The 21,598-nt window shown below is 56.5% G+C and overlaps 3 protein-coding genes across 5 annotated transcripts in view; 2 read left to right on the top strand and 1 right to left on the bottom strand.

Moving 5' to 3' along the window:
• The window catches only part of ehmt2 (euchromatic histone-lysine N-methyltransferase 2), a 65,892-nt gene extending 60,686 nt beyond the window's left edge, over positions 1 to 5,206 (bottom strand). Inside the window, 3 exon segments of the mRNA XM_067973851.1 lie at positions 106 to 441; positions 1,829 to 1,913; positions 5,173 to 5,206. Coding sequence (XP_067829952.1) covers positions 106 to 441; positions 1,829 to 1,913; positions 5,173 to 5,193 — 442 coding nt within the window. The 5' untranslated portion in view covers positions 5,194 to 5,206.
• Positions 4,980 to 12,160, top strand: LOC137305072 (zinc finger and BTB domain-containing protein 12-like). Of its 2 annotated transcripts, none has more exons than XM_067973850.1 (2): positions 4,980 to 5,068; positions 8,436 to 12,160. In XM_067973850.1, the coding sequence occupies exon 2, from the start codon at positions 8,452 to 8,454 to the stop codon at positions 9,748 to 9,750; it is 1,299 nt and encodes a 432-aa protein (XP_067829951.1). In that variant the 5' UTR covers positions 4,980 to 5,068; positions 8,436 to 8,451; the 3' UTR covers positions 9,751 to 12,160. The 2 variants fall into 2 exon arrangements, with proteins under 2 accessions (XP_067829951.1, XP_067829950.1); XM_067973849.1 differs by lacking the exon at positions 4,980 to 5,068 and adding an exon at positions 5,587 to 5,664.
• Positions 12,161 to 13,782: 1,622 nt separating this feature from the next.
• LOC137304872 (tigger transposable element-derived protein 3-like) lies at positions 13,783 to 20,989 on the top strand. 2 transcript variants are annotated; one of them, XM_067973668.1, is made up of 2 exons: positions 13,783 to 14,249; positions 18,784 to 20,988. In XM_067973668.1, exon 2 carries the CDS (start codon positions 18,815 to 18,817, stop codon positions 20,123 to 20,125), a length of 1,311 nt encoding a protein of 436 aa, XP_067829769.1. In that variant the 5' UTR covers positions 13,783 to 14,249; positions 18,784 to 18,814; the 3' UTR covers positions 20,126 to 20,988. The 2 variants fall into 2 exon arrangements, with proteins under 2 accessions (XP_067829769.1, XP_067829770.1); XM_067973669.1 differs by lacking the exon at positions 13,783 to 14,249 and adding an exon at positions 18,525 to 18,600 and having other exon boundaries at positions 18,784 to 20,989.
• The last annotated feature ends 609 nt before the right edge of the window (positions 20,990 to 21,598 follow it).

Here is a 21,598-nt window from a genome sequence, read left to right on the forward strand (position 1 = left end):
TCATGGGAATACCGATCGATCGATCAGAAGGAGCTCAGAGGATAGAGGTGTTAACAGACGAGGAAAAAGGCAGAGACAGGAAAATAGAAGGCGTAGTGGTTTTACCTGGGAGACCTTTGACAGGGAGAGGTCCAGGTTGAGATACGGGCCTACTGACGGTCACGGTGTCAGAAGACGGGGGCTCCAAGCCCAGGTAAGGCTCGGCGGACTTGCACTGCGTCTCTCTGCTCCCCGACTCTTCGCCTCGGATGCCTGCGACCGCGGCTGCTTCTGGTCGATCCGTCTCGGGGGCCTCCGCTCCGCTCTCCTGGCTGGTCCCAGAGGAGGGCGGTTCCTTGCTGTTCTGTGAAGCCACGTTGCCCATTACGCTCCCGGTGCCCGTCGCGTGGCTTGACGCTTGCCCCAGTTTTTGGGGGGCGGTTTCTGCCGCTTCACCGGTTCCTGCAAAAGAAATAAAAACCCCACGATATTTACTTCCTGGGGTGCAGCGTGTCATCCTGTTACTGCACGTTCAGCCGAGGGAGAAAGAGTCTTGAGCTGCGGAACACCGGGGTGAAGTCCTGGTGGAGGGAGCCAGAGGTGAGGAACTAAAGGCACTTTTACTCCAAATAAGGTTTTTGGGGGTGCGCCATTGGAACTTCCGTGTGCCATTCCTTCCGTTTCCCATTCTATCCGTTCACTCTGCAAACGATGGAAAGGAGGGAGGGAATCCAGCTCCACATCTTTACAACAACTTGCATTTGTAATAGCCCCGTGCCCCCTTTCCTATTAGGAATTCACCTCGTCCTTTAGTTAAACTCCAATTTTTTTTTGTTCCACCACCCCATACTGTTAATCTGCTCCACAATTCTAATGCCCTCTTACTAAAAAAAAAATGTTGCCCAAATTCCCCCTTAACTTTAAACCCTGTCCCAAATCTGGTATCCAAGAGAAGAATTTCCCTGGATCCAAAATCTGCGTAGCTGTGAAGTCTCTATCTAGTTCCCCCCGCCACCACCACCATCCTCCTCTTCCCCAGATAGACTATCTTTCCTCGTAACTCAGCCCTCTAAGCTCAGGAACCAACCTCATAGGCCTCGTGTCATCTCCTTCCAATAATTCTACACCTTTCCTGTAATACGGAGATCAAAACTCAACACGCCAGATGTGCCCTCACCAAGGCCAGGTACAACGTTATTGTCATCCCTTTGGACGTTTCTCAACATTAACCCCTTAGACTTACATAAGAAATAGGAGCAAGAGTAGGCCAATCGGCCCCTCGAGCCTGCTCTGCCATTCAATAAGATCATGGCTGATCTGATCCTAACCTCAAATCTAAATTCATGTCCAATTTCCTGCCTGCTCCCTGTAACCCCTAAAATTTCATGACCACCTTAGACTTAAAAATCACAGCCTTGGCTACATATCCCAACATTTATTTGCTTTCTACACTACCTGCAGACACTAAACCAGTGATCTATTCCACCAAAACCCCAGATCGCTTTTGCTCTATGTTACATCAAGCACTTTTTCCACCTAATCTGTAATCCAGATGTTCACGTCGACCTAATCTCATTGACTTGCCCATATCGAACTCCATCTGCCACCCCTCTGCCCGTTGACCTGGCTTGGTAGATGATAAAAGATCCCACGGCACTGTATGGGGAAGAGCTGGGGAGTTCTCCCCGGTGTACTGGCCCACAATCCTCCCTCAGCCAACACCACCAAAAACAGATCACCTTGTCACTCATCTCACTGCAGTTTGTGGGATCTTGCTGTGCCAATATGGCTGCCAGGTTTGCCGATACAACAACGGACGGCGCACTCCATTTTAAACGGGTAACCTTACCTTTATTGATTTTACTGCTGGGGCTCGACTCCAGCACCAGGACATCTGGATCTGCTGTCGCCTCAACCTTACTGTTAGGTTGCCCCTGAATAAAAAGAGAAACAAAAAATTAAGGAGTTCTGACAGAAAAGCAAATGACACAATTTAATGAAAATTCCACCTCACCATCTCTCCCACCCCCGAAATTCGACACAAGACCCAATGTAAAAAAAAAACTCTCCCCTCTGGCCTTTTCACCTTCCCATCTCCCTGATTTGCAACTAAGGGGATATGGCCTCTGGCTACACATTTTATAATTCCACCCTGCCAAAAACACTTTTCAGAACAGTGTGTTCAAGGATTCCTATATAAAGAGAAGAAAGAACTTGCATTGATATAGCACCTTTCACTACCTCAGGATGTCCCAAAGCGCTTTACAGCCAATGAAGTATTTTGAAGTGCAGTCACCGTTGTAATGTAGGAAACACAGCAGCCAATTTGGGCACAGCAAGATCCCACAAACAGCAATGTAATAATGACCAGATAATCTGTTTTTAGTGACGTTGGTTGAAGGGTAAATATGGGCCCCAGGGAGAACTCCCCTGCTCTTCTTCAAAGTAGTGCCGTGGGATCTTTTACATCCACCTGAGGGGGCAGACGGGGCCTCGGTTTAACGTCTCATCCGAAAGACGGCACCTCTGACAGTGCAGCAGTCCCTCAGTACTGCACTGGGAGTGTCAGTCTGGAATATGTGCTCAAGTCTCTTTAGTGGGACTTGAACCCACAATCTTTTCACTCAGAGGTCCTGGGTCAATATTTATCCCTCAACCAACGCCACTAACAAAAAAGATTATCCAGTCATTTATCTCATTGCTGTTTGTGGGATCTTGCTGTGCGCAAACTGGCTGCTGTGTTTCCTACATTACAACGGTGACTGCACTTCAAAAAGTACTTCATTGGCTGTAAAGCGCTTTGGGACATCCATGAATGGCACTGCAAAAATGCAAGTTCTTTCTGTCCTTTTCCCCCCGATAATGCAGAGGGGGAATTGATTGGTGAAGATTGAGGCTCTGATCTTATGGAACCAGATATCTTCTCAGTATGTATACTGGGGCAAGACTATTTACTGCACAAAGGCACCGGGGGACTGAAACTCAAGCTTCCTTCTACAAACAAGATAATTCTTTGCCTTCCCAGATAAGAAGTTACGAACATTGCTACAGTGACAACTTTGGCCAGAAACAAGCTGGATCACAACTTGCTCCCAATGTTGTAAGTAAAGACCGAACTTGCACAATTGTCCCTTAAACTATTAAGCAACAGGCAGAAAGTGAGCACCAATGGCATGCAACAATCTGGCTTTTGATCACGCTCCTACTCCCCCAAACCCCGCCTAAGGGCATTAACACATCGCCAAGCCACGGTTCGCCAAGCCCCTGGTTGCTCTACGCTACGCTACCTCACCCAGCTGGCCATTATTCACAAGTCTCGACAGCGGGTGTCAGCAGGCTATTCCGTCGTGGCAAGCATCACAAAGAACGACGATCCCGTTCTCTCCCCGACGTTCACACATGAGAGAGTTGTCCTATGAGGAGAGATTGAGTAGAATGGACCTATATTCAATGGGGTTTAGAAGACTGAGAGGTGATCTCAATGAAACATATAAAATTCTGAGGGGGCTTGACAGGGTAGATGCCGAGAGGTTGTTTCCCCTGGCTGGAGAGTCTAGAACCAGGGGGCACAGTCTCAGGATAGGGGGTCGGCCATTCAGGACGGAGATGAGGAGGAATTTCTTCACTCACAGGGTTGGAATTCTCTACCCCAGAGGGCTGTGGATGCTCAGTCGTTGTGTAAATTCAAGGCTGAGAGCAATAGATTTTTGGACTCTGGGAGAATCAAGGGATATGGGGATCGGGCAGACAAGTGGAGCGGAGGTAGAAGATCAGCCGTGATTTTATTGAATGGCGGAGCAGGCTCGAGGGGCCGGGGACCGACTCCTGCTCCTATCTCTTATGCCCACGCAGCCACGTCCAGCAGGGACAATCCAATAGCAATCAGGGCAGCAAGCTGGCTAAATGTTTCTCTCTGAACCCGGGACCACTTGGGGCCAATTCTTCTGCTACTGCTGTCGCCCCTAACTCAGCCCAGATCGGGATGGGTCAACTTCATCTGTACAGTCGGACCAAGACTTTGATTGGGTCTAACTTCAGATTACGTACGGTAACGTGGGCAGCAATCAACCAGTTATGAAGTCAATCGAACTGAACATTGTGGTGGGGCGCGGTGTCTGTCAGTAAGCTTGAGGCCTTCCGGACCGGTGGGCACCACAAAGGCTGGAGTGTGTAGTGAACACAGGAAATAATATTATTTAAATTGTTAAGTTTCCTTTGTCCTTTTTATAATTCAGGTTTTATTAATTGTGCCTTGTAAAAAGGGGGCACTTTTGTTCGGTGATACCGGGGCAACTCAGAGTCCACTTATCACTTTATTAAAAGAGGCATACCAGTTCAGGGTGAGTGACGCACAACGCTTTATAAAAGGGTAGGCTTTAGATCCACTGAGGGGGCATTTTTTTTTTGCGGGGGGGGGGGGGGGGGGGGGGTGGGGAAGAAAAGGCAGTTTGCCTACTTAACAACAGCCAACTAACTGCATCGCGAAGCCCGAGACATTGCTGAGAGATGGGGTAAAATGCAAGACCTTGCAGTCATGTCATTTCAAGGATCTGCAGCATTGTTAAGCACGATTGGAACTAAGCTCCCAGTCCAGCAATTAGCAGGTTGATGCATTAATTTTTGTGTGTGAGAGGGGGGGGCTGCATTTAAAACCCTGCAAAGGAACAGGGGTTTAACAATGACAATGCTCAGTTTTAGATGTGCTTTAAAGTGGGAGGTTTTTTTTTTGAGTTTTGAGGGGGGGGGGGGGCATTCGAATGGCTGAAAGCAAAAACTGTGAATGAAGAGCCCAACAAGAAGCAAAAATAAATAAAAAGAATCTGCACTGCATGCCCCTGGGAAGAGGGGTAAAAAGAGCGGCCGCCCCTGACCCTGCATAACGCATAGCCCGCCCGCCACCCTCAGCTAGGGGGGTTATTGAGTATTCAGGGTCCAGGGTCCGGACCTGTCAATCACTCCATCACCCCTCCCCCCCCCCAATCTCGCGGGGCCCCGCTTCACAAAGCGCGAGAGCCGCGGCCGCCCGTTGACGCCGGGCCCCGAGGCCGGGAGACCGGCGAAGGCCTTGTTTTTCCACGATATAAAAGATGTAAGCCGGCGGGTCCGGTTGGTGGTTGGGAGGGAGAGGGGAATGGGGCCGCGGCCGCCTTTTAGCCCCGAAAGGCGAATCCCTCCCCTCGGCGCTTCGCTCACCTCAGCATCCAGGGAAGCCATGGCTCCCGGCCCGTGACGTCGCCGCGGAGGGCGGGGCTCTACCTTAAAGGGGCAGGGGCTCTTAAAGGAGCCGCGAAACATCCCCCCCCCCCCTCTCCTCTCAATGGCCCCACTCGGAATTGGCTCCTTGCACAATAAAACAACAAGCTTTTGGTTCGGGCGCGAAGTTTAATCCACTTATGAAGCATTTTCCAAAGTCATGGAACGATACAGCACAGAAAGAGGCCAATTCTTTGGCGACCAGCTGGCGCTTTCCTGGGTGCAATTTGTATAAAATTTGAGGTTTCTTTCTCCCCCACTCCTTTGAAAGGAACTCCAATGATTTTTCTTTTTAGCCGTTCAAAATTTAAACGTTCTCTGGAAGTCCCCTTTAATGATCGTGACGTAGGGAGCCTCAGTATGGAGCGCTCCGCGAAGCCCTGTAGGTCCCAGGGCTACAGAGAGAGAGAGAAAGGTGCAGCAAGACTATCAGTAAGTGGGGGGGGGGGGGGTACGCTGGGCTGGAGCAAGGGGGCAAGGAGGCTGCAATGGGGGAAAAGGGGGCAGGGGGCAAGGAGGCTGCAATGGGGGAACAGGGGGCAAGGAGGCTGCAATGGGGGAACAGGGGGCAAGGAGGCTGCAATGGGGGAAAAGGGGGCAAGGAGGCTGCAATGGGGGAAAAGGGGGCAAGGAGGCTGCAATGGGGGAACAGGGGGCAAGGAGGCTGCAATGGGGGAACAGGGGGCAAGGAGGCTGCAATGGGGGAACAGGGGGCAAGGAGGCTGCAATGGGGGAACAGGGGGCAAGGAGGCTGCAATGGGGGAAAAGGGGGCAGGGGGCAAGGAGGCTGCAATGGGGGAACAGGGGGCAAGGAGGCTGCAATGGGGGAAAAGGGGGCAGGGGGCAAGGAGGCTGCAATGGGGGAACAGGGGGCAAGGAGGCTGCAATGGGGGAAAAGGGGGCGGGGGCGGGGGCAAGGAGGCTGGAACAGGGGGGAGGGGGCTGGAACAGGGGGGAGGGGGCTGGAACAGGGGGGAGGGGGCTGGAACAGGGGGGAGGGGGCTGGAACAGGGGGGAAAAGGGGGCTGGAGCAGGGGGGAAAAGGGGGCAAGGAGGCTGGAGCAGGGGGGCAAGGAGACTGGAGCAAGGGGGCAGGGGGCAAGGAGACTGCAATGGGGGAACAGGGGGCAAGGAGGCTGCAATGGGGGAACAGGGGGCAAGGAGGCTGGAACAGGGGAAAAGGGGCAAGGAGGCTGGAACAGGGGAAAAGGGGGCAAGGAGGCTGGAACAGGGGAAAAGGGGGCAAGGAGGCTGGAACAGGGGAAAAGGGGGCTGGGGGAAAAGGGGGCGGGGGGAAAGGGGGCAGGGAGGAGGGGAAGGGGGCAGGGAGGGGGAGGGGGACTGGAACAGGGGGGGAAAAGGAGGCTGGAACAGGGGGGGGGAAAGGGGCAAGGAGGCTGGAACAGGGGGGAGGGGGCTGGAACAGGGGGGAAAAGGGGGCAAGGAGGCTGGAGCAGGGGGGAAAAGGGGGCAAGGAGGCTGGAGCAGGGGGGCAAGGAGGCTGGAGCAAGGGGGAAAAGGGGGCAAGGAGGCTGGAGTAGGACCTGCCTGCCTGCCTGCCTGCCTTGCATTCGTGTCACTGAATTACTCCTACCTGTTTCTAGAATGGCTCCTGCTTGCTTCTAATGTGTCAGCTCACTGCAGGTCAGCGGTCTGGTGTTGGTGTTGCCACATTATAAAGGCAATGCTGCCATGGCCATAGGGGCGGGGGTGTGGGGAGATGGAGGGTTGCAATATCAGACCTGGATCATAGGGTTAATGCAGCAGAGCTCAGGATATGATTTCCCCCTCTGACGCCTGAGTTCGTGCCTCCAGCTGTTTGTTGGCAGGGGTGCCTGATCCAGTCCTGAGTGCTGTCATTTCAGTGACTCCTCGCACATCCTTCACGGTTGCTTCTTGTTGGGGGGGTAGACATTGTTTTGTTTTAGCAACTTTCTCCTCCTGGAATGCGTTCACTAATTCTTGTGTTACGGGGTAGCAGTGGGAAAGGGGGCAACTGTTGTGGTGCCTTTTTAAAATTTGCCCCTCAGATGCAGGCACACAGGCAAGGTAGAATTTTTATTGCACATCCCTAGTTGCCCTGAAGGCACTAAAAGTCATAGAATCATACAGCACAGAAGGAGGCCAGTCGGCCCATCATGCCTGTGTCAGCTCTTTGAAAGAGCCGTTCAATTCGTCCTGCTCCCCCTGCTCTTTCCCCATAGCCCTGCAATTTTTTCCTTTTCAAGTATTTATCCAATTCCCCTTTGAAAGTTATTATTGAATCTGCTTCCACCGCCCTTTCAGGCAGCGCATTCCCGATCATAACAACTCGCTGCGTAAAAAAAAATGTTTCCTCATCTCCCCCTTGGTTCTTCTGCCAATTACCTTAAATCTGTGTCCTCTGGTTACCGACCCTCCTGCCCAGTGGAAATAGCTTTCCCCTAGAATGAGAGGTGATCTCATTGAAACATATAGGATTCTGAGAGGGCTTGACAGGTTGGATGCTGAGAGGATGTTTCCCCTGGCTGGAGAGTCTAAAACCAGGGGGCAGAGTCTCAGGGTAAGGGGTCGGCCATTTGGGACTGAGATGAGGAGGAATTTTTTCACTCAGAGGGTGGTGAATCTTTGGGATTCTCTACCCCAGGGGGCTGTGGATGCTCAGTCGTTGAGTATATTCAAGGCTGAGATCGATAGATTTTTGGACTCTCGGGGAATCAAGGGATATGGGGATCGGGCGGGAAAGTGGAGTTGAGGTCGAAGATCAGCCATGATCTGATTGAATGGCGGAGCAGGCTCGAGGGGCCGAATGGCCCACTCCTGCTCCTATTTCTTATGTTCTTAAAAGGTCACTGATTTATGGTGGGATTTTCATGTGAAAATGTAGTTGCAGAATTGGATCCCCCGCCCCCAAAGCGGTGTATCTCTGACACACAGAATGTACAGCACAGAAACAGGCCATTCGGCCCAACTGGTCTATCCCGGTGTTTATGCTCCACACGAGCCTCCCCCCTCCCTACTCCATCTCACCCTATCACCATATCCTTCTATTCCTTTCTCCCTCGTGTGTTTATCGAGCTTCCCCTTAAATGCATCTCTGCTATTCGCCTCAACCACTCCTTGTGGTAGCGAGTCCCACATTCTCACCACTCCTTGTTGGTCGTGTTTTCTCCAGTGAATTTACTGAGTGTGTTTGTTTATTTGTTTATTTATTTATTTTTTAGAAACAGATTGAAAACGATGGCTTCGGGGGAGGTTTTGCGATTCCACTTCCTGCACCACGAGTCCGCGACCCTGAAGAAGATGAACCAGCTGCGGCTGGAGGAGCGTTTCTGCGACGTGACGGTGCTGGTCGACCGGCTGCGGTTCCCGGGCCACCGGGTGGTGCTGGCCGCCTGCTCCCCCTTCCTGCGCGACCAGTTCCTGCTCAACCCCGCCAAGGAGATCCGGGTGTCGCTGGCCGACGGCGGCGAGACGGCCTCCCGGCTGCTGCTGTCCTGCTACACCGGGGCGCTGGACTTCCCCTTTAAGGACGTGGTCAACTACCTGACCACGGCCAGCTACCTGCAGATGGACCACGTGGTGGAGGAGTGCCGCCGGGCTCTGTCGCGGTACGTCGACCCCCGCATCAAGATCAAGGAGGACGGCGGCGGCGGCCGAAGCTCCCCGGCGGCGGCGGCAGTGCGAGTGGGGACCCGGTGGCCTCCCGCGGGGTGCGTGGCTGTCAGCCCCGAGGCTCAGTCCCAGACCTTGGCCAAGCAGGAGGAACCGCCCGAGCTAAAGTCTGAGTCCGAGGACAATGGCGGCGGCGATGACGACGACGTTTACGTCATAATCGACGCGGACTCGCCCGCGAGCTCGGCGGGAGAAGCTTCCAGAAGCCGCCGGACGACGGCCGTCGGCGGCGGGGCTGCCGCTCGGCAGTCGGACCAGGCCCGTGTCCGGGCCCGCCCCCAGCCCGGCCTCCCCTACGGCGTCTCCCAGGCCACGGACGAGGAGGAGGAGGAGGAGGACGACGAGCAGGAGGAGGAGGAGGTGGGCTTTGTGCTGATGGGCGGCAGCTTCCCGGACGAGGACAGCTCGGCCAGCGAGGAGTGCGGGCCCGGCTACCCGGCGAAGGCCCCCGACCCCCGGCCCGACCCCTGCCCCCAGCCCATCCACTGCACCGAGTGCGACCAGTCCTTCCAGCACCCCGAGCACCTGGTGGCCCACATGAAGGCCCACAAGCTCTTCATGTGCCCGAGGTGCGGCAAGGTCTTCAGCCAGCGGGTCAACCTGGCCCGGCACATCCACGTCCACACCGGAATCAAGCCCTACCTCTGCACCATCTGCGGCAAGACCTTCACCCAGAACCGCTCGCTCAAGGACCACATGAACCTCCACAGCGGTGACCGGCCTCACCACTGCCACTACTGCAACATGAGCTTTGCCCACAAGCCTGCCCTACGCAGGCACCTCAAGGAGCAGCACTGCAAAACCACCGCCGACAACTGCAAACTAGCCCAGATCAGCTTGGTTTCGGAAGCTCGGTTATTGTAGAGGTTCCCCCCGTCCCTCTTTGGACTGTTGATTGCGGAAGAGAGTTCCAAACTTCTCCCACCATTTGCGCGGAGAAGTGTTTCCTGACTTCACTCCTGAAAGACCTGGCTCTAATTTTTAGGCTACGTCCCCGAGTCCTCGACTCCCCAACCAGCGGAAATAGTTTCTCTCTATCGGTTCCCCTTGATATCTTGAAAAGTTCAATCAAATCACCCCTTAATCTTCTAAATTCCAGGGAATACAACCCTAGTTTGTGTAATCTCTCCTCGTAATTTCACCCTTGGAGTCCAGGTATCATTCTCGTAAATCTACGCTGCACTCGCTCCAAGGCCAATATATCCTTCCTAAGGTGCGTTACCCAGAACTGAACACAGTACTCCAGGTGCGGTCTAACCAGAGCTTTGTCCCCCCCGTCTCTGGGCTGCCGCCAAGGTGTCCCCTCCGTCTTTCAGCAAAGGCCACTTGTTTTTTGCAGGGGAAGGAGAAAGAAAAGAAAGATTTTGTATTTATGTTGGCGCCTTTCACTAGCTCTGGATGCAAAGCACGTTACAGCCGATTAAGTTTTTTTTTAAAAAGTGGTCACTGTTGTAATGTAGGAAACACGGCAGCCAATTTGTGCACAGCAAGATCCCACAAACAGCAATGGGATAAATGACTGGATAATCTGTTTTCAGTGATATTGGTTGAGGGATAAATATTGGCCCCAGGACACCGGAGAGAACTCCCCTGTTGTTCTTCGAAATAGTGGCTGTGGGATCTTTTACGTCCACCTGAGAGGGCAGATGGGACCTCATTTAACATCTCATCCGAAATACGGCCCCTCCGCCAGCGCGGCGCTCCCTCGGCGCGGCCCCTCCGCCAGCGCGGCGCTCCCTCGGCGCGGCCCCTCCGCCAGCGCGGCGCTCCCTCGGCGCGGCGCCGAGGGAGAGGAGTGGTGCTTGGTCACATGCACCATTGATGGCCGTCCTCTGGAGGAAAGACTATCCCCCATTAGCCAATGTGGTTTAATGTTACATCAAGTCTCCAGCTTAGAAACAGGCCATTCGGCCTAACTGTTTACGCTCGACACGAGCCTCCTCCCTCTTCTTCATCTCACCCTATCAGCATATCCTTCTATTCCTTTCTCCCTCATGTGTTTATCGAGCTTTCCCTTAAATGCATCTATGCTATTCGCCTCAACCACTCCTTGTCACTATGGTAATGTAGGCAGCCAATCGCGCACAGCAAGATCCCACAAACAGCAATGTGATATTGACCAGTTAGTCTGTTTTGGTGATGTCGGCTGAGAGATTAATGTTGGCCAGGACACCGGGGGAGGGAGGGAGGGCGCTCCCCCTGCACTTTTTCAAATCATGGGATCTTTTACATTCACCCGAGAGGGCAGACGGGGCCTTGGTTTAACATCTCATCCGAAAGACGGCACCTCCGACAGCGCAGCGCTCCCTCAGCACAGTACTGGAGTGGGGTTTGATCCCACAACTTTCTGACTCAGAGGTGAGAGTGCTACCAACTGACCTCAGGCTGCAGGCAGCTGGTGGGAGCTTGCTCTGCGAAATTGTAATACATGTACATTGCTCAGAGGTGGTGTGGGGAGCCTGGAGCATTGTTTGATATTTAGCTACTAAGATGGTGCTGTGTTTAGCTGGGCCTGTCCCTTTAAGGCCGCTGTTCAGTGCTACCTGTGGGGTAGCGGTCTGCATAGGCACATATTGAGGTCAATTGGAAGCTAATTGTTGAGTGAAGTTTCTGTAGGTTGGCAGCTGCTTGTAAATCCCTGACTTCTATCCAGGTCAAAAAAAAAACAGCAGGAAATGACTGGCTTCCTTTTCCCTCATATAATTTTGACATTTTGAAGTGTGGCCGATGTGTGCTTAATGGGAAAGAGTTCTTTATACACATGGTAGTTGGTGCACACTTCCTATTACTAGGTTCACACTTCCTGTTTCACACTTGTCACGGCTAATGATATGCAAATTAACTTAAAAGGCCAACCTTTTTTGCAATGTGGAGAGGGGAAAATTCCACGTTCGCAATGTCCGCAGCCTCAGAATTGACACCCCTCTGCAAACGAGGCGGGGGTTCCGACCTCCAGCCTGAATTGCAATTAACCTTTGAATGAACCACCCAGTGTTTACTTAACATCTTTGCAGCCCCCAAAGAGAAACAGCGTCGCCTTAGCTGCAGAATGATACACCGTCTGTCGGATGGTTTAATGTTCACCTCATTAAAGTCTCATCCCTGACTTGCCACGAGCAGCGCCATGGGGACGTTGATGAAATGCACACCGAGTAAGATGATAAATGTGATTCGGTGCTTACATGGAGATAACTATGGGACTTGATGACATCGTTGCCCTTCTATGTATGAAATGGACTTTTTTTTTATTAAACCACTGAACTGGTCAGTTTTATTTGCAAGAATCTTTATTGTGTAATATATCTCTGCTTTTGGTGTTCCTGGCAGGAAGTACTTTAGACAGAGAGTTCAACGGTTTCTATATTTTTTTTTTGGTAAAGAGGTTTAGATTGTGAAAGTTGTACAGGACATTAACACGTAGATAATGTGCATTTTGAAACGTCTCTTTGCTCAGGCACGTTTAAGAACGTAGTTTAACAGAGACACCACCCTGTGTTTCGCAGCACTCGCCTAATTGTGGAAACTCGCAGGGCATAAGGAATAGGAGCAGGAGAAGGCCATTCGACCCCTCGCGCCTGCTCCGCCATTCAATCAGATCATGGCTGATCTTTGACCTCAACTCCACTTTCCCGCCCGATCCCCATATCCCTTGATTCCATTAGAGTCCAAAAATCTACCGATCTCAGCCTTGAATATACTCAATGACTGAGCATCCACAGCCCTCTGGGGTAGAGAATTCCAAAGATTCACAATCCTCTGAGTGAAGAAATTCCTCCTCATCTCAGTCTTAAATGTCCGACCCTTTATCCTGAGACTATGCCCCCTAGTTCTAGACTCTCCAGCCAGGGGAAACAATCTCTCAGCATCTACCCTGTCGAACCCCATCAGAATCTTGTATGTGCAATCGGGATCAAGGTGTGTTACTGAGCCACAGAGACCAGGGAGGTCCCAGCTTCTATCCCTGGTCTGTGCTGAGTCAGGCGATCTCGTTGGGGGCGGTAGAATGGGAGGCAGTGCTCCCATTGTCCTCAGTGCCCCCAGCCTGCGAGCAACAGGAAATCAGCCAAAGTTTCTTTCTCTTGATCAACGTCCTACAGGAAAGCAGACGTCAGTGTATTTCCAATGAGAGCAAGGATGTATCTCAGCTGCGATGCCTCACACAGTTGAATTGCCTGATGGTGCTGAGTGCGTGGGCTTACGCACACTTCTGTCTTGTGGACCAAGAGGAGGTTGGGAATGGGGGGGTGGGTCAATAAATAAAAGAATTACTGAGCCTCCTGGGGACTATGTGGAGCATTGAATGAAATACATCACTGCCTAACTAGCCAACTGTTTCCGGTTCCTGTTTTTGCACCTGCTCCTGATCGTTTCTGTGCCCGTCCGCTAGCAACGTCCCACAACGCGGCGTGGGGCATGTTGATCGGCCTTCCTGACTCTTGGACATCTATTAAAGGCCTGGTTCCGACCCGGCAGTCAAATAATCGAAGCGCAGCGAGCCCTTTAATGAGCCTGGGACGGCCCTGAAACTCGTTCCAATCATGTGAGAGACACGTCAGAGGGTGTTAAGGGTCAACTGGGCAGTGTTGGACTGGAGTCACGTGTAGGCCAGACCGGGTAGGACACCTGCCAGATTTTTACGACATACCGGCAGCTTGGGTGGTCACGTCATTCCCGGTGAAACCGTAACCACTACACTACCGCACCGTTGGCGTGAGATGGGACGCGGGCAGCAGGGTTTGAGACGGGCTGAAGCTTACGGAGGACAGCGGGGGGGCGGCCAGGACAGCGTCGGAGCAACCGGAGACGGGCAGACGGGGTACGGCCGGGGAGGAGGTGAGCAGCGTTACGGAGGCTGTCTTGGCGACGGAGCAGATACGGTGTCGGAGGCTGAGCTCGGGATCGAGGGTGCGGGGGCTCGGAGGCGATGGATTCAATTTTCCCCGTCGTCTAGCCGGAGAAATCTATGGCTCGCCCCAGACCGGAATATCAGATTATTCACTCATTTCTTGGGCTTTGTAAAGCCATTTTCTCCGAGAGGCACAAATAAGGGGGTTGCCAACTCTCCAGGATTGCCCTGGAGTCTCCAGGAATCAAAGATTAATTATACCAGCATTGCAAATATCCCCTGAATGCATTTTTAAAAAAAACACACGAAGAAGGTCCACCTGTGGGACTGGAGCACAAGGAGCAGCTTTCAGGAGAGCAGAGAGCTCGGCAGTTAAAAGGAGGGACGGGAGGCATTTAAACCCGATTAAAACCATTTAACTCCGGTGAGGTTACGGTCGGCAGAGGAACACCTGCTGGGACTCTGGTGCAGTGTTTGTTCGGCCAGTTGTCGGGACTGCAACAGGAAGAGTTCCCCTGTGAGTATTTTATTTCTTGCATTGGAGTGTTTGAGAATGGCGCCGGCATTCGGGTTACAAACAGTGCAGGAGGGTGCAGTCTGTAGGAGGGTGCAGGGTGCAGTCTGTAGGAGGGTGCAGGGGGGTGCAGTCTGTTGCAGGGTGCAGTCTGTAGGAAGGTGCAGGGGGTGCAGTCTGTAGGAGGGTGCAGGAGGTGCAGGGGGTGCAGTCTGTAGGAGGGTGCAGGGTGCAGTCTGTAGGAGGGTGCAGTCTGTAGGAGGGTGCAGTCTGTAGGAGGGTGTAAGGGTGCTGGGGGGTGCAGTCTGTAGGAGGGTGCAGTCTGTAGGGGGATGCAGGGGGTGCAGTCTGTAGGAGGGTGCAGTCTGTAGGAGGGTGCAGTCTGTAGGAGGGTGCAGGGGGTGCAGTCTGTTGGAGGGTGCAGTCTGTAGGAGGGTGCAGTCTGTAGGAGGGTGCAGGGGGTGCAGTCTGTTGGAGGGTGCAGTCTGTAGGAGGGTGCAGGGGGTGCAGTCTGTAGGAGGGTGCAGTCTGTAGGAGGGTGCAGTCTGTAGGAGGGTGCAGTCTGTAGGAGGGTGCAGGGGGTGCAGTCTGTAGGAGGGTGCAGTCTGTAGGAGGGTGCAGGGGGTGCAGTCTGTAAGGGGGTGCAGTCTGTAGGAGGGTGCAGTCTGTAGGAGGGTGCAGGGTGCAGTCTGTAGGAGGGTGCAGTCTGTAGGAGGGTGCAGGGGGTGCAGTCTGTAGGAGGGTGCAGTCTGTAGGAGGGTGCAGGGGGTGCAGTCTGTAGGAGGGTGCAGTCTGTAGGAGGGTGCAGTCTGTAGGAGGGTGCAGTCTGTAGGAGGGTGCAGTCTGTAGGAGGGTGCAGTCTGTAGGAGGGTGCAGGGGGTGCAGTCTGTTGGAGGGTGCAGTCTGTAGGAGGGTGCAGGGGGTGCAGTCTGTTGGAGGGTGCAGTCTGTAGGAGGGTGTAAGGGAGCTGGGGGGTGCAGTCTGTAGGAGGGTGCAGTCTGTAGGGGGGTGCAGGGGGTGCAGTCTGTTGGAGGGTGCAGTCTGTAGGAGGGTGCAGTCTGTTGGAGGGTGCAGTCTGTTGGAGGGTGCAGTCTGTAGGAGGGTGCAGTCTGTAGGAGGGTGCAGGGGGTGCAGTCTGTTGGAGGGTGCAGTCTGTAGGAGGGTGCAGGGGGTGCAGTCTGTTGGAGGGTGCAGTCTGTAGGAGGGTGCAGGGGGTGCAGTCTGTAGGAGGGTGCAGTCAGTAGGAGGGTGCAGGGGGTGCAGTCTGTTGGAGGGTGCAGTCTGTAGGAAGGTGCAGTCTGTAGGAGGGTGCAGTCTGTAGGAGGGTGCAGTCTGTAGGAGGGTGCAGGGGGTGCAGTCTGTAGGAGGGTGCAGTCAGTAGGAGGGTGCAGGGGGTGCAGTCTGTAGGAAGGTGCAGTCTGTAGGAGGGTGCAGTCTGTAGGAGGGTGCAGGGGGTGCAGTCTGTAGGAGGGTGCAGTCTGTAGGAGGGTGCAGGGGGTGCAGTCTGTCGGAGGGTGCAGGGGGTGCAGTCTGTAGGAGGGTGCAGTCTGTAGGAGGGTGCAGGGGGTGCAGTCTGTAGGAGGGTGCAGTCTGTAGGAGGGTGCAGTCTGTAGGAGGGTGCAGGGGGTGCAGTCTGTTGGAGGGTGCAGTCTGTAGGAGGGTGCAGTCTGTAGGAGGGTGCAGGGGGTGCAGTCTGTAGGAGGGTGCAGTCTGTAGGAGGGTGCAGTCTGTAGGAGGGTGCAGGGGGTGCAGTCTGTAGGAGGGTGCAGTCTGTAGGAGGGTGCAGTCTGTAGGAGGGTGCAGGGGGTGCAGTCTGTAGGAGGGTGCAGGGGGTGCAGTCTGTAGGAGGGTGCAGTCTGTAGGAGGGTGCAGTCTGTAGGAGGGTGCAGGGGGTGCAGTCTGTTGGAGGGTGCAGTCTGTAGGAGGGTGTAAGGGTGCTGGGGGGTGCAGTCTGTAGGAGGGTGCAGTCTGTAGGGGGGTGCAGGGGGTGCAGTCTGTAGGAGGGTGCAGTCTGTAGGAGGGTGCAGGGGGTGCAGTCTGTAGGAGGGTGCAGTCTGTAGGAGGGTGCAGGGGGTGCAGTCTGTAGGAGGGTGCAGTCTGTAGGAGGGTGCAGTCTGTAGGAGGGTGCAGGGGGTGCAGTCTGTAAGGGGGTGCAGTCTGTAGGAGGGTGCAGTCTGTAGGAGGGTGCAGGGGGTGCAGTCTGTAGGAGGGTGCAGGGGGTGCAGTCTGTTGGAGGGTGCAGTCTGTAGGAGGGTGCAGGGGGTGCAGTCTGTAGGAGGGTGCAGTCTGTAGGAGGGTGCAGTCTGTAGGAGGGTGCAGGGGGTGCAGTCTGTTGGAGGGTGCAGTCTGTAGGAGGGTGCAGTCTGTAGGAGGGTGCAGGGGGTGCAGTCTGTAGGAGGGTGCAGTCTGTAGGAGGGTGCAGGGGGTGCAGTCTGTTGGAGGGTGCAGTCTGTAGGAGGGTGCAGTCTGTAGGAGGGTGCAGGGGGTGCAGTCTGTAGGAGGGTGCAGGGGGTGCAGTCTGTAGGAGGGTGCAGTCTGTAGGAGGGTGCAGTCTGTAGGAGGGTGCAGGGGGTGCAGTCTGTAGGAGGGTGCAGTCTGTAGGAGGGTGCAGGGGGTGCAGTCTGTTGGAGGGTGCAGTCTGTGGGAGGGTGCAGGGGGTGCAGTCTGTAGGAGGGTGCAGTCAGTAGGAGGGTGCAGGAGGGTGCAGTCTGTAGGAGGGTGCAGTCTGTTGGAGGGTGCAGTCTGTTGGAGGGTGCAGTCTGTAGGAGGGTGCAGTCTGTTGGAGGGTGCAGTCAGTAGGAGGGTGCAGGAGGGTGCAGTCTGTAGGAGGGTGCAGGGGGTGCAGTCTGTAGGAGGGTGCAGTCTGTAGGAGGGTGCAGGGGGTGCAGTCTGTAGGAGGGTGCAGTCTGTAGGAGGGTGCAGTCTGTTGGAGGGTGCAGTCTGTTGGAGGGTGCAGTCAGTAGGAGGGTGCAGGGGGTGCAGTCAGTAGGAGGGTGCAGTCTGTAGGGGGGTGCAGGGGGTGCAGTCTGTAGGAGGGTGCAGTCTGTAGGAGGGTGCTGGGGGGGTGCAGTCTGTAGGAGGGTGCTGGGGGGGTGCAGTCTGTAGGAGGGTGCTGGGGGGGGTGCAGTCTGTAGGAGGGTGCTGGGGGGGGTGCAGTCTGTAGGAGGGTGCTGGGGGGGTGCAGGCTCTCGGGCCCCTGCACCAAGGCTCCATGTGCCCGATATTGCACTGCAAACCCAAGGGACAGATATACAAAGTGGGGAACTTGTAACCCCACCCCCCCACTCTCCCTTCTTCCCACTCTCCCTTCTCCCCCTTCCCAAACCCCACCCCCACTTCCCTCATCCCTATATCCTAGGGAACAATCTCAGCTCGTGTCACTGCTCATCACCTTTAGGGACCTTAGTTGGGTGGGATTGTCTGGGTGGGATTGTCAGGGTTGGGGGTCGGGAGGAGGTGGGGGGGGTGCGGGAGGAGGTGGGGGGGGCGGGAGGAGGAGGGGGGGGGCGGGAGGAGGTGGGGGGGGCGGAGGAGGAGGGAGGGGGGGAGGAGGAGGAGGGAAGGGGGGATCACAATGTGCGACACTGCCCCTGGGTTATGGGGGAGGGTATGAGCCAGGGTTCCCATCCCAGGTGATCACTGGGTGATAGGATTTGGGCTGGGCCCTGATGCCCTCTGTGTTCTGTGGCCCAGTTGGAACTCACCATTGAGGTTCAGAGATGGGGAACATCGGCTCACACAGAGAACCGGAGGTCCGTGGAACGGGGGGGGGGGTGGGAACTCCTGATATTAGAAGACGGTGGGTCAAAAGACCCCGATCCCCAGCCCGGGAAACGATGACCCTCCTGGTTCAGACAACTCATGGCCCATTCGGCCAATCACAGACACCAGACCGGTGTGTTTGGCATCCGGGCCCAATCGGGAGTGGGAGTGGGAGTGGGAGAGGGGCAGGGGCGGAGGGGGAGAGGGGGAAAGGGGGTGGACATGGAGGGGGGAGGGGGAGGGAGTGGACATGGAGGGGAGAGGGAGGGGGAAAGGGGGTGGACATGGGGGAGGGGGAGTGGACATGGAGGGGGGAGGGGGAGGGAGTGGACATGGAGGGGGGAGGGGGAGGGAGTGGACATGGAGGGGGGAGGGGGAGGGAGTGGACATGCGGGGGGAGGGGTGAGCGAGTGGACATGGAGGGAGGGGGGGAGGGAGGGAGTGGACATGGAGGGAGGGAGTGGACATGGAGGGAGGGGGAGGAGTGGACATGGAGGGAGGGGGAGGGGTCTGTTCACCATATTGAAGCTGTGCCCTTTTGATCACTGGCTGGACCTGGACTGGACGCCGGACGGTCTCCCTGTTTGGGCTGGTGAGGACGGGGAGGGCGATTTGCTCGGCTGGCAGCTGAGAATCAAACGTGCCCAGGGTGGGTGTGTGGTGTGTGGGGGGGACAGCGGGGGGCCGGACTATCGTGCGCCCGGTGGGAGTTCAGCGGGACGCGGTTGTTTGAAGCTGCTGTAACGCACGCTCCTGACGCTCTGTTCTCTCGAAGCTCGGGGCTGGTGACCGGTAGCCGTGCCGCCATGGCGAAGTTTGCCGCCAAGAACAAGGAGCTGACGCTGGCGGAGAAGATGAAGGTGATCGAGGCGCTGAGCGGCCCCAAGATCTCGCAGCGTCTGCTGGGCAGGCGCTTCGGCGTCTCGCAGCCCCAGATCTGCCGCATCATCAAGAACAAGGAGCAGCTGGTCAGCGAGTGGCGGAACCACGTCAACCCGGGCCGCAAGCGCAGGCGGGACGGGAAGGCGCCGCCGGTGGAGGACGCGCTGCTGCGGTGGTTCGGCCAGGCCCGCGCCGCCGGGGAGACGGTCACCGGGCCGGCCATGAAGCAGGCGGCACGGAGCCTGGCGGCCGCCCTGGGGCGCGAGGGATTCTGGCCGAGCAACGGCTGGCTGTCCCGGTTCAAGATGAGACACAACATCGCCTTTGGCGGCCCGCGGGGCAGGAGGAGGGGCGGGGACGGGCGCGGACGGGCGCCGACCGCGCAGAGGGGCTACCCCCCGGGCGACGTTTACTGCTGCGCGCAGGCCGCCGTCTGCCTCGGGGGCACGGGCGGGGCTCTGGAGGCCTTGCTGTGCGCCAGCGCAGACGGCGGCGACAAGCGGAGGCTGCTGGTGGCGGGGAGGGGCCCGGAGCCGCTGTGCCTCCGGGGGCTCGACGCGCGGGCGCTGCCGGCCGACTACCTGAGCGGGGGCGAGGGGCTCACCGCCGAGCGCTTTGACGCCTGGCTGGCCGACTTCGACCGGGAGATGGGGCGCCAGGGGCGGAGGGTGGCGGTCATCGCCGAGGCGGGCCGCGGCCCCCCCGCGCGCCCGCCCGCCCTCGGCAACGTGCGGCTGCTCTCCCCGCCTCCCGGCCCCTCCCCGGCCCGGGGTATCGCCAGCCACTTTGAGCACCTGTGCCGCGGCCGCCAAGCGGCGGGGGGCTTCGCCGGGCAGTTCACCGCGCTCGACGCCCTGCACCTGATGGCCTGCGCCTGGCGGGACGTGCCGGCCGGGACGATCGCCGGCTGCTTCCGCGGGGCCCGCCTGGACGGAGGGGCCGGAGAGCCGGCGGCCGGCGTTCCCCAGGAGCTATTCGACCGGTCGGGGCAGACGGACGCCGGCGCGGCCCGGGGCGCCAAGAGCGAGGGGCCCGAGACGCCCTGCCCCACCGCCGCCCACGCCCTGGAGTGCCTCGCTGGGCTGCGCCGATTCTTCGAAAGCCGCGGCGGCTCGGACGGCGTTTACCGGAAGGTTTACTCCCTGGAGGATGAGGTCGTGCAGCTCGCCGCCGGAGGACCGGGCGACATCGCCGAGTGGCCGAGGAAGAGCGACGCCCGGTCCGACCCCGGGTAAGATCGTCCGCGTACCGCGCGAGGAATCGGACACGGGCGGGGAACGCGTCTCTCCGCAGCGTATCCCAATAGGCAGCACTTGCAAAGAGCCGGCACAGGCACGACGGGCCGAATGGCCTCTGCTGTAAGGCTCTGCGAATTGAACTGAATATCGAGCGTGTCCTCCGGGGGGGGGCGCCGACTGATCTGCCTCCCCCGCCCGTGTCCAACTTCACCCCGCCTCCCCCTCCCTCTCTCCGCGGTAACCCCTCGCCTCGACTCGAAGGCCGCGCGGCCTCTTCGGTGACCAACCTCCATCCGCGGCCAAGCCCGAGCTGAGCTGTTCAGGGAGGACGGTTCCACCCCCTCCCCCTCCTCGTGGACCGGCCATCCCCGACGGAGGGGTGCGCATGTCGGTCGGGGGTTACGTTGATGGACCCCCCCCCCACAGCCCCTCCAATATCGAGGACATCCGGGTCAGCCGGGTACAATTTGCCAACGCGCGTCTCCTGGCGAGACGGCGGAGACGCCGCGACCCTCGATTTTGGGCCCCTCGCTCACTGCTGATGAGGTTCCGCGCCGAGGGGAAATTGCCCCCGCCCCCGGGGGGGGCAACCGGCAAGCATTGAAGTGAACCCCTCCCCAGCACAGAGTCAAAAGTTTCAAAGGGACGGAAATAATTAGGTGAGAAAATGAGGGGGGGCGGGGGCTGAACGACAGCTCAGTAAATCAGATCGTTAAGGGGTTAATGGTTAGGTGGATGAAATGCTTCAAGAAACAAAATCTCACAGAATCAGGGTTTATCGAAAACCACAGAAAGCATGGGGAGAGAGCGGGTCAGTGGGATTAGTTTGGGATTGATACAGGACTATGGGGAGAGAGTGGGGCAGTGGGATTAGTTTGGGATTGATACAGGACTATGGGGAGAGAGCGGGGCAGTGGGATTAGTTTGGGATTGATACAGGACTATGGGGAGAGAGTGGGGCAGTGGGATTAGTTTGGGATTGATACAGGACTATGGGGAGAGAGCGGGGCAGTGGGATTAGTTTGGGATTGATACAGGACTATGGGGAGAGAGCGGGGCAGTGGGATTAGTTTGGGGATTGATACAGGACTATGGGGAGAGAGCGGGGCAGTGGGATTAGTTTGGGATTGATACAGGACTATGGGGAGAGAGCGGGTCAGTGGGATTAGTTTGGGATTGATACAGGACTATGGGGAGAGAGCGGGGCAGTGGGATTAGTTTGGGATTGATACAGGACTATGGGGAGAGAGTGGGGCAGTGGGATTAGTTTGGGATTGATACAGGACTATGGGGAGAGAGTGGGGCAGTGGGATTAGTTTGGGATTGATACAGGACTATGGGGGAGAGAGTGGGGCAGTGGGATTAGTTTGGGATTGATACAGGACTATGGGGAGAGAGTGGGGCAGTGGGATTAGTTTGGGATTGATACAGGACTATGGGGAGAGAGCGGGGCAGTGGGATTAGTTTGGA

The sequence above is a fragment of the Heptranchias perlo genome, chromosome 39 (assembly GCF_035084215.1).
Source record: "Heptranchias perlo isolate sHepPer1 chromosome 39, sHepPer1.hap1, whole genome shotgun sequence".
Classification (NCBI taxonomy): Eukaryota; Metazoa; Chordata; class Chondrichthyes; order Hexanchiformes; family Hexanchidae; genus Heptranchias; species Heptranchias perlo.

What these genes read in the sequence shown, in the direction of transcription:
- LOC137305072 (XM_067973850.1), top strand. Translation starts at nt 8,452, where the DNA reads ATGGCTTCGGGGGAGGTTTTGCGATTCCACTTCCTGCACCACGAGTCC.
- LOC137304872 (XM_067973668.1), top strand. Translation starts at nt 18,815, where the DNA reads ATGGCGAAGTTTGCCGCCAAGAACAAGGAGCTGACGCTGGCGGAGAAG.